This window comes from Taeniopygia guttata, chromosome 1A (genome assembly GCF_048771995.1).
Source record: "Taeniopygia guttata chromosome 1A, bTaeGut7.mat, whole genome shotgun sequence".
NCBI classification, from domain to species: domain Eukaryota; kingdom Metazoa; phylum Chordata; class Aves; order Passeriformes; family Estrildidae; genus Taeniopygia; species Taeniopygia guttata.
This window is the reverse complement of record NC_133025.1, coordinates 34227147-34243652: the sequence shown is the minus strand read 5'-3', so window position 1 is coordinate 34243652 and position 16506 is coordinate 34227147. Positions and strand designations below refer to the sequence as shown.

General features: G+C 36.8%; 1 protein-coding gene across 2 annotated transcripts in view; it reads right to left on the bottom strand.

The window, feature by feature from the left end:
- The window catches only part of FRS2 (fibroblast growth factor receptor substrate 2), a 51872-nt gene that overhangs the window by 9374 nt on the left and 25992 nt on the right, over positions 1-16506 (bottom strand). Inside the window, exons 2-6 of one of the 2 annotated variants that reach the window (XM_002190706.6) lie at positions 9290-9395; positions 6781-6872; positions 4766-4952; positions 1615-1773; positions 650-813 (exon numbers count right to left, since the gene is read on the bottom strand). In XM_002190706.6, coding sequence (XP_002190742.1) covers positions 650-813; positions 1615-1773; positions 4766-4952; positions 6781-6846 — 576 coding nt within the window. In that variant the 5' untranslated portion in view covers positions 6847-6872; positions 9290-9395. Of the gene's footprint in view, positions 1-649; positions 814-1614; positions 1774-2432; positions 2465-4765; positions 4953-6780; positions 6873-9289; positions 9396-16506 lie in introns of those variants that run through there. The other variant, XM_030259568.4, reaches the window with a different exon arrangement.

The window sequence follows — 16506 nt, the reverse complement described above, 5'->3', positions numbered from 1 at the left end:
CACCTAATAGCTGTTTTCAACTACCTAACAGATAGAGCCAGACCCTTTTTGGGGATGTTCAGCAGAAAGGACAGCCAACACCAGATGCAACAGGCAAAAATCCGGTAACACAGAGAGAAATGATTTCACAACAAAAGCAGTGAAACACTCGAACACATGGCTCAGATTCTGTGGAATCTCCTTGCCCGTAGTATTCAAAACATGACCAGGACAATGCTCTGTGCAGCTGTCTCTAACTTAAAACTGTGATCTAGAGGACTGGAGGACCCTTGTAACCTAAATTATTCCATGACTTCTATTTGGCAAATAGAAGATTAACATATAAAGAAGCTTTTTGACCAGGATCGCTCTTTATAATGTACAATTATTCATGTTTAAAAATAGTAACTGAAATTTTTGAAAATAGTATCATGCAAACAAGTACTTTCCGTATCTTTATTTTTATATAAAATATAGATTCCTCAGCAAGCAATTCTACAAAGTATCATTTTAAAGAGGTAACGCAAAGACTTTTCTAAGGTAGTTAAAATACTGTAGGAATATTTACACCTGATGCTGAAAAACATAAGTGAAAGCCAACAGAACAATCATTAGAAAAATCTGAAGCAATGTAGAACCTAAGTTGTACAAAGGGGAAAAAAATACCCACTTGCTCCTCTGCTACAAGTAAAGGATGTGTTGATTCTTCACCGACAGAGGGGAGGCGTGCGCTGCCGACAGAAGGATGTCTGCTGGAAGGGTGTGATGAAGCATCTCCAAAAGATGGGTATCTGGGATAGCCGTTGGGTAAACTTTGTGCATTGAATCCAGGAGCTGATTCAATTAGAAAACAGCCAAAACCATATTAAAATCGAACATTTTACTGTATATGAATATCTTTATATCTTAAGTTTAATTTTCAAAAAGAAAGTAAAATATGTAAAACAATATTAAATATTCACAAAGCTCAATTTTGCTTGGAGGAAGGAAATGGAAAACAGAATAGCATCCCAGTATTTACCAGAACATTTATGAAGCAACCATTGAAACCTAGGTGTATTACACACCCAGTAAACTCCCTCCAACTTCTCTTTCCCCCATTAACATCTCTCCCTGACAAACAGACTCCTTTACCTAAGCTTCCATTTCTCCAAAATCATCAATACACTGGAATTTCTAGTTTCAAATATCAAGCCATCTGCCTGAGATTTCAAAAATACCAGAAAATTTTAGATAAATATTTCACTCATCCATTCATCTCCTCAGAGCAAAAGAAAGATTCCAAACCAACTGCACATGTGATTTAAACAGTATTTTTTCCCCCAATAAAAAGTATGAAACATTGCCAAACATTAACATTTCTCTGAAATGCTACAGGTAAAGCATGTTGATGTATCATAAAGGAATTCAGTAAGTATTCATAAGGGTTCTTATGCAACAACTAAGTTCCCAAAACTTATTTCTTGAAGATAATCCTCAGCAAGTACCTTGAGAGAATGCACTGGTAATTAGCCTCTTAGCTTTAAATTAGACTTCTTTTTAATTACTTAAAGATTAAATTCAAATCAAATGGTATTTTCAACTAAGTACCACATTTCATTCAGATATGTCATCTGACAGTAAAACCATACTTACTGGTAGGTGTTCGAGGGGTTCTTGGTACTTCCAACTCAGTTTGATGATTATTCCTTTCTACTACTGGTTCTTCTACCACATTTATGCTATTATTCTGCATTATCTCTTGTAACATGTTAAATAGCTCTTCTGCCCGGGCGCACTTAAAGGCAAAGATTCCTATAAATACATTAAAAAAAAAATCAAAGTCCTGTAACTCAGAAACATGCCTTACAATATATATATAACTTTCAAGAAATTGAACTGGAATCCACATAATGAATACCTGTTAAAGAAGCAAAAGTGTTACAAAATTTTTATTGCACCAAACACAAAAAATTAATGTGACAACCTTTAAAGTCCTTATCTAATAGAAGAATAAAGTTCCCATGCACCAAAAATTAAATTAGAACAGAAAACTGATTCAGTTAGGAGCAAAACTAAGTTTTGAGCACTAAATAAGGGGAAAAAACCAAGTTGCTTTTTTTTTGAGCTAATAAAAAGGATACCTGTTAAATAAATATATATTTAAAAAGCATTAAATGAAACTACAGTGGTGCTACAAAGCTGAATTTCCGAAAACAGATTTCTAATAAACTACCATAAGAATAAGATACCTGCACAACAGAAAAGGGTTTAAACACTGGATAAAAGTTTAGTTTCTTTAAGAAGACTAAAATGAAAAGCCAGTAAGACAAACTGTGTGAAACAGACAGTAACAAACTAACTGCTTTAGGCTAAAGGATAGACATAGAACACAAAGTTAGCAGCAATACCATGTATTTTGCGTGTGTATTGTGCCACTTTGCCTTTGAACAGCAGGGAGTGTCCCAACTTACCCTCACCAGCAAAGTCGCAGCTTTGGATTATTCTTCCATTGAAAGCATGAAGTTAAAGTTGACATGCTTGTTAAACGTGGGTGCAGGTGCTCATTTTTAAAGTGAGTATTACAATCTTAAAACACTCTTTACTGAAAACTACCTACCTATATAGCCACTTCTGTAAGTGCAGTTATGTGAATATGCTGGCAATTACAATTCCTCATATATTGACTCAGGGATGCAGAGCTGTGACAAATCAGAACCACCAGAAATGCTTCACATGGCAGAAGGTCACACAACCCCAGCTGGGAATACACCAAATGGGCTACAAGGAATGATGCTTAGCTTTTAATATGCAGCTGCTGCACTGAATAAGCTTCATGTATGCAGCACTGCAGCTATAGAACTCCTACTACTATATGTCCCTGACCCCTAATCCAGCCATGTACAATAGTCCACGTTTAATGTTTTGTGTATTTCTGAACATTCACACTGGATATTTGAATTTTAATGGACAAAACCCAGATTAAAAAAAAAAAATCTAGGTTCACAAACTTTAAAAGCTCCCAGTATGTTTCTGAGAAATTCAGCTGCCTTTAAATACATTCATATGTGATCTATCACATAACATGGTGACATACCAACTTCTCCAGGTTCTGTATCCTGAATTATCTGTTAGATGTGCTCCCAAGACATGTCTGCAATGTTTGCAATACCTAGAACAAACTCAATGTTTCACCATCATTGCTTCTCACAACTTAACAATAGAAATAACTAGATATTAAAAGAAAAAAGAAACAAGAATACTGACTAATGTAAGAAGTTGCTGGGCAGTATTCAGGGACTTCTCAAATGAAAAACTTCTTGGTCATCCCATGAAGTGAAGATGAAGTTTTGCAACTGTGCCCACAAAACCCACTGTAGATCTCCAAAAGGGCAGCAGAGAACATTTTCTGCCAGATTTCTTTTTTCCTAATATTCACAGTATTTTAGTATTACATAAGGAAGGCAAGAAACAAAAGAGGGAAGAAAGGGTTGCTGCTTACACAACCTGCTTAATCTTGTTTATTTTAAAAAAGGATAAATTAGAAGGAAAGTGGAGAAGTCAATTAGACTTGGTGTTAAGATTTTGCAGATTTGCTAATAGACTGTAGAGAACAACCTTCAAATTAGAACTTCAATTAAGTATTATTGGTATATGTTTTCAATGTTCAGAAGAAACAGTAAATTCAGCTGCAAAACCCATTAAAGTGATTATCTTCAAAACAAAGTTTATTACTTTAAGAATTAAGAAAATATAGTTAAGTATGGAGTATGCTTTGAAAATATCTCCATTTCTCATCAGGAGATGAACTGAGAGTGCCTTTAAAACTCACATTTAAAAAAATACTTCTTTTCCTTTACCTCAGCTTGTACAATGAATTTTGACTATGTTTATATATGATCCAATTCTTCCATCTTTCTGACTTTTTAACAGTGAAATTAAAAAACAAAACCTGTGATTTCTCAATGTCTAAAATTATTGGTAAGAAAACTGGTAAATGCCAAAAATCCAGAAGAACATTGGAATGTAACCTCACAACATATGAATGCATAAGAATTCCAGCCACACACAGCTATTTCACAGTAGGAAGATGCAAAACGAGGCTGAGAGCTCAACAGAAACAGCTGTTCCCTCAGGAACTGCTGCAAGGGGAAGAGAGAAAGACCTGAATATTCTCGGAGGGAGCCAACCTTGCCCAAGGCATGCATGGTCTGGGTACTGAAAAGGTAATCCTCTTTTTCTGATGAAAGCCACTCAAAAATAACTGAACATAGCTGAAGTATACACATCTCATACAAAAAGTCAAAATTTGAGAATTATGTCATTGATATTAATGAAAGTGGTATTTGCTTTAAGAAGAGGATGAAATACAAGTGCATTACTGAAGACAATAATAAGTTGGGGACATCCTGTTCGTATCAGTGCCTCAGGCTTTTAAAACCTTAAAAATAGAGAATTTATGGAATTCTGAGGGGATTCCTCCACAGTTTCAGATTCTACTGCCTCCCCCTGAAAGTCAAGTCAACCTCTGCAGCAGGAGAATTTCCCTGTCAAAAGCACCTCCTGAGTTGACCAAAAGAATACTCACACAAAAGCTTGAAGTCCTCCAGACCTACAAATGCCAAAAACTATGTGCAACTCAAATCCTCATTCTACCACAAGACCATTCCTCATAAGGTAATTTTTTTCCAGAAACCACATTCATATATAGATCTATAGCCTTTACAATTCTTGCCAAAAGGCTGGCAAATATCTTCCAATATCAAATAAATTTCCAAAACACTTTATATACAACATTTCCACATACCTTGTCCAGTTTGACACCTTCGACCACTTTCAAAAGAGAAAAGATTTGAGTCATAGCCATAGCGACGGAGACAGAGGTAGTGCCATTTTACAGAGTCCCTTTTACGGGTGTACAAAACTAGTTCTGTATCTGTAAGTTCCATTATGCCAGAACCCAGTTCATTACCATCGTCATCCACATTAATAACCTATAAAAAAGAAATTAAAAAGCATTAGGTAATTACACTTTTGAGAAACAACACCACTTTTAATACTTAATTCCTGGCTGGTAGATTCCATTTGTGCTATCGTATTAGTTAAAATCCTTTAAGTGAATGTTTAAAAAAAACAAAAAAAAAAATAACAAACTAGTTTCTGTGCTACCCTAACCCAGAAGTAAAAAAATTAAAATAATACTTATTTAAAAACAATAGAAATGAGGCTGCCTAACATTACTGTAAAATCTGATGAGAAATTTAGAGTAGAAGAGATTTGTAAGTTAAATATTTTTTTAAACTGGCTTTATGTACATATTCTAGTATTCCCACATGGATATGGCATACCTCAGATAATGGAATCTTTCAGAGCCCCATTTCTAAAAAAAAAAAAAATTATTTGCTTTGTCATATAACCCTGCTTACAGTTGGGAAAAGGAATGAGAAAGGGTAAGTGGCTCCAAGATAAAGCTTCCTTCACATACATGTATAGCCTTGCACTGTGCTGAATCACCCAATAGATCTAGACATTTTGCTGCCTTTTTAAAGTCAACAAATAATTCAAATACCTTATAGTTATCTTGTGTGAAAAGATGTGTATAAAGCTAAACTCTTGCTCTTTCTGCTTTTAAGACAGTTTTGACGTCATCTGCATCCTTTACAGAATTTGGACAATACATATTCCCCCTCTATTTTACCTCACAATGCTGCCTTTAGTAGGATTCTTTCTTAATCAATAAAAAAAAATCTCCCAAAAAAAAACTTCCCTACAGAATTAATGTTACTCCTTAAAAAATACATTTTCAACTTGAAATATAATCAATTGAAAAGAATTAGGAATCATTTCATCTGACTGCGAGGCTTATGCCCATTTTCATAATTTTGCAGATTACATTCTCCCTCCCCGCCCACCCCCGCTAAACAAACAATAGAGAAATTCTACAAGGAGAAAAATAGGAACTAGCTACAGAAAATTGTGCATAAAGAGCAAGAAAACAGAAAAATATTTTATCCTTCAGCTTTCTTAACTGATAATAGTAAACATTTCCAGAAATTCCCATGGCTTTAAAGCTCATGTCATTGTTGTCCTAAGGCAACACATGAATCAATTTTCACTATCGAAGCATTACATTCCTTTGTCAACTCACAGAGACAGTTTGGAGCATAGAAGCAAATCTGACTTGTGTGACCTATGCAAAAGTATGTTGACTTACAGTCAGTGACTTCAGCTGCCTCATGTTTAGTGTGTCAAGCACATGAACGAGTGTTTGCAGGCTTATAAATTCCAGAGATTTTTGAGACAAAAGGGCACTTAGAAATAAAATTTCTCCACATAAAGGACAAAAGTTTTCAAAATGTGTAATCAGTAGCGACTTTCAAGTCAAATCAGCAGTCCTAAAATTTTCTATTGATGACCCCACATTCAGGTTCATAATCACACTTCTCCAAAAGCTATTTATTCCCTTCTACTAAGGACTCCTTTCCTAATGTAACCGTCTATAAACTTCCATAGGCAACACCACTTACTTGGGCTCAACCAACTGAAATGCAGATGGATGAACATCACAGGGCTTCTTCTCTTTCCTGAAAATCAAAACTGTCCTAAAAGGCCTACCCTGTCTAGGGAATTCCTGTCACCGTTAAGAAGAGAAGGTTTCTCAAAGGCGCAAGAGAAACCTGTAGCCACAGGTGCCTGCAACTCTGCAGTGTTTCAACTGTTCAGACATTTGCACTCTATTTTCATTACTTTATTTTTTAATCACAGACCTAGTCTGTAACAAAACAACAAATTAGTAAACAGCACATCACACCAGCTGCATACCTTAAATTTGTTTCGGTGGTTATCTGGGACAGTTTCTTTATCTGGACAGCTACAACAGCTACCCATGACTTCTTTAGAAGACCATCTGATCTCTAAAGGGGGAAAAAAAACAACCAACAAAATGATCATTTAGTTGAAGTAAAAATGACGTAGCATCAACAAACAACCCAAAGCAAATTACTCTGACATACAATTATCCAGGACGAATGTTACTGTCACATTTAATAAAAAAGTCAACATAGATACTACAAATATCATAGTTAATTTGGATTTGACAGTAAGGACTGGCAAAACTGAGCTGTTAAAGTCCTACCAATAACTCAACTTGAGGTTACTACCAAACAGACTCTTTTGATTTGTCAGCTTAATTCCCATTAAGGTGACAAATAGCAGCTTGAGAGAAAACTAAACCCAACCACTTATTGTGTGAGATTCTCATATCCTAAGCCAGGCTTTTTACACAAGACAGCTATCTCGATCCCAGTTCCATCCAAATGAGCACTCCCCAGCTCAGGAGCAGAGCGCTAGAGACACCCCTAGAAGCCCTGGGCTGTAGCAGGTTACCAGGCACAGGCAAGACAAAAAGCCCATATGGCAATCCTGAAAGGCTGCCCTGGCTTTGGCAGCTCCAGGGTGGAGGGGCTTCAGGCCTGCAGGCAGCCCTGTGCTGGCAGCCACGTAGTGAGGCTCTGTGCTTCCAATTTTGAGTATTTCCAATATAGTAGTGTGTATCAAACTATGTATTCAAAGACAAGGGAAGGAAAAAACCCCACATTCAACACAAATGTCTTAAAACTTGGAGTTTCTTATTTCTGTAAAGTTCCATTTGGATTGCGTTACACATTCATTTTAAAACAGTAAAAATACTCAAGTAACACTGAACAGCATGGCTAAAGTAATGAAACAAAAAAAATCACCTTGATATTTTTGGTATTTTCATTTAAAGATTTCTCTGTGTGTGGGAAAACTTTCACAAAACAGTTCAATAAAATGTTCACAGAATGAAGTCTCATAACTTGCTGTTTCATCCTCTACCACCATAAAAAGGGGTTAAGTCTCACATTTCTTAAATGCAAGAAAGTCTGACAAAAGAAAACTTAACCCATTCACATCATTTTTATATTGGATAAGAACTAAAACTTCCACCACACAAATGAAAAATGGGGCAAAATCCTGGAAGAGACTATTAAGTCCACAAGAGTTCCAACACTACAAATCAACAAGAAGGAAGACAGTATGGGCTGGTAAGTTTTCCTGACTAGAGGGGAAAAAATCCAATGTCATCATCTTAAGAAACCCATGACTTGGTTCCTAGACAGGCATTTGTATTAGCATGCAGCAGTAGTGTCCACATAGCTCTTTAGTCTGCTAAGGGACAAGATGCAAAGAATACAATTAAGAGCAGCTAACTCTTCCACTTTTTGTCATCAGAAAAGCCATTCAAAAGAGATACTCCTACTCCAGAGACTGTATATATCAGCCACCAAGAATCTCCTGCAGAGGTAACAACACTGCTCCAATTAATCCAGTCATAAAGAAGCAAAATACCACACACCTAATCAAAATCATGGATTCTTTAATGTCATTTCTGTCCGTAACATGAAAACATGCATTACATTAATAAATAATTTTTCCCCAACTCAAAATTAAACTGGGCATTGTTTGTTTGCTTCTACTGCTACAGAGAGAATCTGTGCTAGACACAACTTTTTTTTTTTTTTTTTTTGCATTGTGAAGTTTTGAAATTTTTATAGTAGTAGCAGCAGTAGTTGTAGTAGTAATAGTTCTTCCTCCTCTTCTGTTTAGAAAGAGAGATACAGGTGATAACACGTGATTCTGGTTTCCTACCCTGGCACCCCTCAATGTCAGGGTAATTAATGTTCAGATGATGTTCTTGTCAGCCTGCTACCACTGTGCTATTTAGCCTGAGAATCCCCTGCTATGAAGAGCAACAGGTGACAACAGCCTCAATGCAGATTAACAGTGAATACTCTGGTCCATACAATGTAGTTGCATATGCCTTGAGCAGCCTTCAGGCACAAATGCATGCACTCAATAAAGCCCAGACTTACACTTCCTCAAATGTTTTTTGTAGTGCAAACAGAACTACATAGCTGCATGCTGACTTTCTATGCATGAAATAGCTGACAAAGCATGAAATAACTGACAGTCTGTAGAATACAGGTGCCTGCTTCTTTAAAAAACTTTAAAAAAAACCCAGAACTTAAAATCCAAAGCACTTTGGAGAAAAAAAAAATCACTACAGTTGCAAGAAGAAAACAGTAGTATATGAAGATGTTTGAAGCACAGTCTCTGTATCTCAGGAACAAAAAAGAAAGGGTATGTAATCAATAATTATACAAGCTTGTTATTTTGTCTCAAGTATGCTCTAACACTAATATTTCAGAAATACAAGAACTGAAATGCTGCTTCAAAGAAGAGATGCCAACCAAGGCTATGAGGAAGAAATTAAACAGCTAGGGAACTGGCAGAATTAAAAATCACTCACCTAGATTTGGCCATTAATATTCCCAGCCTCTGCTGCAGCATCAGGGCTTCTGTCATACTCAAAGTGTCATGCTGTCTTGTCACAGAACTAATCATTGGACCTAGAACTAGAAAAGTAAATAAAAATAACATTTTTTCCTTGTTAAGATGCCAGTTAGTAAATTAACAAAAATACATGCTTTTGTTTATAATTATTTTGTGAGTATTACATCAAGCAAGGTCTTCATGATGTTTTAGATAAGACTGACCTCTGCATTGCCCTGGCATTTTAATGCTTCGGAAGAAAATAATTTGGCATTCCTTTCTACAATGTAGCATGTCACACTGGGGACTCCATTCATTCTCCACTCACTACGTACCCAGTTCAGTGTGGAAATGACAGATGTGAAGCTCCCGTTATCCCCAGTGCATACCAACCCAACCCAAACCAAACCACAGCAGACAAACAGAACATGTACAACTCACTCCATTTAACTCCCTCCTGCTTATCCTACTGAACATACATAAATGCTGACTTGTACTGCTAACACATCACCCTTTCTCTGCTTCCCTCATGATTCTTGCTCCATGACATTAACCATAAATTGCTTGCTTTTACTTCTCCACCCCCTAGATTATTCTCACACTAGCCATCCACTCGCATGTAACACTTAAAGCTAACTGCTTCTTCCATCATGCTAACAGCTGGCAGTCTGTTCTCTGTAAAATTGCCAAACAAATACTTGATGCTTCCTTTGATGCTGCTTATTAAACACAATAGATGGGCTAATTTCTCAGAATAATACTTTATTATTATGTCTATGCAAACTTCTTTGAGACCACAGCAGCTTTGCTTATAAATATTTTGTTGCAATTCTTTGTATTCATCAGCTGTCCCCTGTCTTGCCCCTGGATTAAAATCTTCCTGGCAAACCAAAGACTCTGCATTTTTGCATAACATCCGTGCAATCTAGTCCTAATTTCATCCCAGATCCTAGGCATGATTGTATCAGTTGCAGAACCCTGTTACTTGTGAAGGGATTGCGGAAGAGATTACCAGAAATTCAACATTGGCAAATGCAAAAATAACACTCCTAGCAAAGGAGCTCATCTGTTAGGAAAGATCAGTCACATAGTCATGCAATCCAAAGGAAACTCTAGCTGGACAGCTATCATAAAGCAAACAAAACGTAACTGCTTGGAAAGACTTGAAAGTGCCAAACCAAAAAGACAATTCTATGGCATTAATCCACAGTGTACCCACAGATGTAGTAATGTATGCCATCAGGCCTCCCCTGTCAAAAAAGACAGAGTAAAAGCAGAAATATGCTACTTAGACAATTTAGGATGAAAAAAGGAGCACACAGAGCAGAAAAAAATGAGTACAGAATTATAGGTGACAAAGAGAAGTTAAATAAAGCAAAAGTATTTTCCAAATGCAACCATTAGAGAACAGCAGTTGACATTATTAAGGGGGGTTCAAACACATAAAAGTTATTTTTTGCACATGATCTGTAGCTAAGCTTTGTGATCTGCAATGAGTTCCAAAATGTTAAAGATTCAGAAAGTAAATTGGACAAATGCAAGTTCCACAAAGAACTTTTAAATTCAAGGATGTCATATCTTGCTCAAAAAGTCTCTAAGGTGTAGATACTTAGAAAGGTCTTAAGGAATGATCATAACATGTTCCTTCTTACTATACTCTTCCCCATATATTTACTATTGGCTCTCAGAATATACTATTTATTGTCAGAAACAGGATACTGGACAAACTGATACTTCAAGTGTGACCCAATAAAGTCATTCTGATTAACACATATGGATGATATCAACTTATGATATCAACATAAGTTTGTGAGCACTCTGCAATAGGACATTAAAACCAGGAAATAATTAACAATTTATACATAACTTGAAACTAAATCCTAGATTTCACAAAGGTACCAAAAGGTAAACTTATTGAACTGCTTGACAGAGATGTACTTTTGCATACAGTTGTGCACCTATCCCTCTGCAAGGTCAAGATTTGATTATGGGATGACCCTACCCAATCTAGCTGATATTATTAAACTGTGATTTTGGTCACGTTAGATTTCTGCTGGCTTAGCATACCAAACCAGCTAGCAGAGAGTCTGGCAAGTGCCAGAACCAGCTGGGGACAGAACCACAGCCTTAGTCACATTCACCCAGTTTGCAGAAAAATTAGCCACTTTACTAACTACTGGGATTGAAGTTTACTGAGTTTCCTGCTAAAATTTTCAGAACAGGCAAATGGAAAGAGGGAGCAGAAAACGTGACCTACGCACTTGGGTGAATCTTAGGAGGTAGTCATCAGAAAAATAATTAAAATTAAAATGTTCATAGGCTAGCTATTCTAATGCAGGTATGTTTGCACTGGTCTTTACCTTGGTATTTTTCTAGCACAGTTTTAAACCTTTTACATGGTTTGGCTACCTAAAGCAGAGTAGCCTATTTCAGTTATCTAAGAATGATTCTTAAACAATCTAAACAGAGTTTTATAATGGATTAAAGAAAGCACACAAACTTGCAGCACTTAACTTCTTTTAAATGTAAAGCAGTAACAAAATTCTCCAAACAGTCACTTCCAATCACAAGTTGGCTGTTTATTCAGTTCAGGACTTTAAAAAATTTTCCCAGATTGCAAAATATTTACCCAAACTTAAACATACAAGAAGTAGTAGACATTTCCACAGTCACAACCCTAAGTTATGTCTACAATGTCAAATTTAGTAGCTGTAATTTCCCATTCACGAAGCATCAGTGGTGGTTGGGTGCAGTCCTTCAAGGAGGGGGAAAAGGATGGAGGGTATCCTCTGCTTGTTCCTAACACATTCATTACTGCATTGCAAGGTAAAAATCCCAGGCAAGACAAACCAGGACCAACACTCATCTAAACCTTGTAAATGGAAGTAAAAGGTGGAAACTGCTGTTAACTTCACTAAGATTTATTACTTGGCTTTGTGAAGTAAAACATGGCTCTTTACCTCACTGATTAAGCAGGGCCAATTAGTTATGCTAATCTCTCAGAAGACAAGGCATCAGTGTAAACAAGAGTGGGTACTTTAAAAAGAACAACACAATCAAAAGCTTGCAGATATTCTAACATTTGCAATTCTGCAGTCTCTCCAGGCTGGGAATGATGAGAAAAAGGCATGTATTCTCCTTGCACAAAAATGCCACACAGGCATGCTGCTATCCTACTCCTCATTTGCTGGTAGTCACTTCATTCAAGTCAGCTCATGGTTGAAAAGCTGATCTAAAAGCTGGAGATATTTTCCATACACATTAATTCCTCTCACAAACCTCCTAAAAATCAGGGAGAGAAAAAGGCCCAAATCATAGCACACCTCAGAACAGGCCGGGAGAAGCAAGGGTGCCTTGTCTGTTAACCCATCTTTTGCAGAGTCTTTTCAAATGAAAAACTGGCCTTCCAAACCACTAGCTTGCCACAATGCTAGGTCCTCTGCTCTGTCTTTCCATTCAGTGTGTAAGAAACAGAGTCCAAACGTTGGTTGTCTAAACTGCATCTAAAGTAGACAATAGGAGTAAATACCACAAGTAATGTGCTAGACAATTGAACACACTGAAAGAGGCAAAACTAACTTGGATAACCTCCTCCCAAAGTTCAAAATTCCTGACCCTCAAGAATTGGGATGTTTACAATTTCTAGAAGGATTCAGAGAAGTATCCCCAATTTAGTATTACAGTGACCATCAGTACACCTGCCCATCCTGCAATCTCACACACAAACAGGAAATACTTGAAGAAATCACAGCCAAATCCCTACAGATATATTTTAACTCATTTTCTCATCTCGGTTTCCAAGCACTTGTCAATGGTTTTTCTACAGCAGGTGATAATTTCACCTGGAAAATGTTGCCTCGGAGATTAAATTGAAACTGAGAGTATAAATTTGAACATTTCAAGTTATACATAGAAAATTTCTAAGTAACTCATTACACCTTTCTCCTCATTAACCAGAGTAGTCACTACACCAAAGCAGCTTTCAGCTAACCACACAAAAGAAATGTTGTATGAAAGTGTAAGACAGCAGACAAATAAAAGAAACCAATTTAGCGTGTAAGAAAAATGTTATTTAGTAAGACAATAACTGTTTTATTAGCATGCTATTCATTTCAGAATATAGGTGAAGGATGCTGAATTGTACTGCAGTCAGTCTTTTGAATTTTGTTGGTAGCTGAAAACTGCCCATTTCACAACTGGTTAATGCAACAGATTAAATGGATAACCTCTGTACCTAATGTGATATATCCTAGGTCTTTAGAGTTGTGATGTAATCCATGCTGGCAAATTCTGCATGATTTAAGAATCCTGGTATCCTACTCAGACTTCAAATAACCTATACTTTGACCTTCTGTTTATTTTGGCTAGCAAATCTTCACTGCCATGAAGCCAAGTTTTTCAACTGGAAAACAAAATGTTTCTGGTACACAGGACTCCTATGCAGACTCCTACCAGACCTCACATGCACATAAGAGATGAAGCACCAAAATAAAACTAATAATTATTGAGTGTGGCCTTAAAATCCAGAGCCTTATTTCCCCAATGGTCAAAAAAAGGACTTCTTTGCTTTATAATTACCAAAAGGGAAAAAGTAAAATCTGTACATCAGCAAAGACTGACTTGAATGTTTGGAATCACAAGAGACAAAAGAGGTGACAAAGCTGGAATGTTCTCTCATGGAAACACAGGGGTTTAATGGCATGTGAGTGTTCAGAAGAACAACGAGAAACCCTATGAGAAATACAGCAAAAGAAGCTCAAAATGTTCTCCTTGCCTGCCCACGCCTGCCACCATCATTTAAATCTACTCATCTTCTTTCAGGTGTTCTGGAAGGCTCTTGCCTCGCGCAGTCTGACAAACAACAATTCACACCCAAGAAACCAACGCATTTTGGGGAGAAGCTGCTTTAACAGTAAAGCAAACTGAACTAGGGTCAGATATAGTCCTTGCCCTTCATCCTCTTGGCAACAATTATTAGGAAAATTAATATTGAAGGTGCCTCAGTACCTTAGGCAGATGAAAAAAAAGCAGTACTAACAAACCATAGCAGAGTTAAAAACTACAATGAAGGAGATCCAAGAAGAAACTAAACATGCTGAGAAATACTTTGGTGCCGCTGGCTGCAATTAGGGAAAACAAAGTACTAAGGGTTGAGGTGAAGCTGCAGAATCTAGTTTATAACTTTGCTTATGCTAACAGGTGCAGTTTTCACTCAATATTTTTATTAAATGAGCATGTTGTCAGACTCATGATTAAAACGCAGCAATAAATGTACACTCCTTTTCTCTCTTTAGCCCTTTCCAAAGGGAAAAACAAAAACAAAACAACAAAACTGACATAACCCAAGCTAAACTGTAAAAGCTTTCTGGCTCCAATGAAAACAAAATTATTGCAACCACACACCAGCTTGAGCAGACCAGTTTGCCATTTCAGCACAGTGCCCTCAGAGCCTCTTTGAACACACCCTGAGGAGGCTGATGCAGGATCACACCAGAACTCGCCCTCTCAGCAGCATTCCTTTGCCGGCACCTTCTGCTGCTGCCAACTGCCTGCTCCTCAAACTCACAGGAGACTTTCATTTTTTCTTACTACTGCTTTTTAACACTCAGATCACCTCACAACTTGACCTGTTTGGCTGTATATGTTTCCATATATTTGGATTCAAAACGAACAACAACTTTTTATTTCATATTTATTAGTGCCCTATAAAAATAGCCAATATCATTTAATAAAACTAAAATGGAATAAAATTAAACATAAGGAAAAGCAAACTTGGAGCCTTGTTGTTTGGTTAAATTCAGAACTAGCAACTGATCTTGAAGAGTCATTATGCAAAAATTTGAAACATCATGCTACTATCAATTCTCCACAGTTCTCCTTAAAAGTGACCGTTTCAGCAAAATGCTCACATTTAGGTGAGATAGTTAAACATTTGCAGGAACATTGTTCAACAGTAATTCCTTAAAAAAATACATGTTCATTCTGACAGAAAACTTTTATATTCACTACAATTACTTCAGAAGTGAAGATTAAAGACCAGGTCAAGTAGCTGAGCTAAGATGAGCAGAGAGAGAACTGCAGCAGGCAGCAATGTTGTGCCAACCCTAAATACTTCATGGCATTTAAGACCAATTTACGTAACACTAATCCTACATCTCTCCACTTTGCTCTGGCATGACATTCTAAGAACTGCACTCCCTTATCCTGAGATGTGGTACTCCCATACTTTGGCCTATCCCAATGCAATATAAAGGGTAATCACTCATTTTATCCCGGTACCAGGCTGGTACAACTGTCCTATTCACAGTGCACACAGACACACATACAGCCTTAAACAGAGTTTCAAATTTTCACCTCAGTGCATTTTGAAAATGCTAGGTCTTTAATGAACATGAATCTGGAACAGGAGCACAAACACTATTTGCTTCACCGTCCCCATTAGTCCCTTTGAGGATGTGGGACGTGGTTGCTTGTTCTACTCTTTAATCACTCTCCAAAACCTGATCCTCTTACACTAAACTTCCAGAGAAACAAGACTTATGTTTTACTTGGTATCATTTTTAAAACAACTTACACACATGCAAATATTTTTTCAATTTCTTAGTAAAACAATTTCTCCAGATCCACAGCACCATATTGTTTCCTGTGAATGTCTGTCAGATTAACTGCATCCTTTTAACAGAAATAGCAGAACATCAAACTCCAAACCATGACATTAGGTTAAATAAGCAAGCATTATAAAGTATTTTATTCTTGGAAAATCTGAATTTCTTTTAAAACATCCTCTAAGAAATAGCATATACTGAAAGCATCATTTTTACACAACAATAAACCAGCAGACATGGGACTGAAGTTTTAAGAGCTGTGCTATGGAAATGCTTTTTGAATACAGGATCAAGGAGTAAGGTAACAAGATGGGAAAATATAGTGGAAGGCTACAATAATTAAGTAATGGGGCCAAGGAAGAAGAGAGAATCTAGCTTAATTCTTGAAAAGGAAGCCTGACTTGAAATTGTTTAAATAGTGAGTCAGTTCTCCAATATTTAACCACAAATGCCCGTACAACTTGAGGCCTGCAGCTCTTGCCAAGTTTTCAAAGCCAGTAAAGTGCCAAATCTTGGCATTAAGTAAATGGCATTAAGTTTATATTTTGCAATATTTTAATCTTTGAAATATTGTTTGTTCAAACATTTC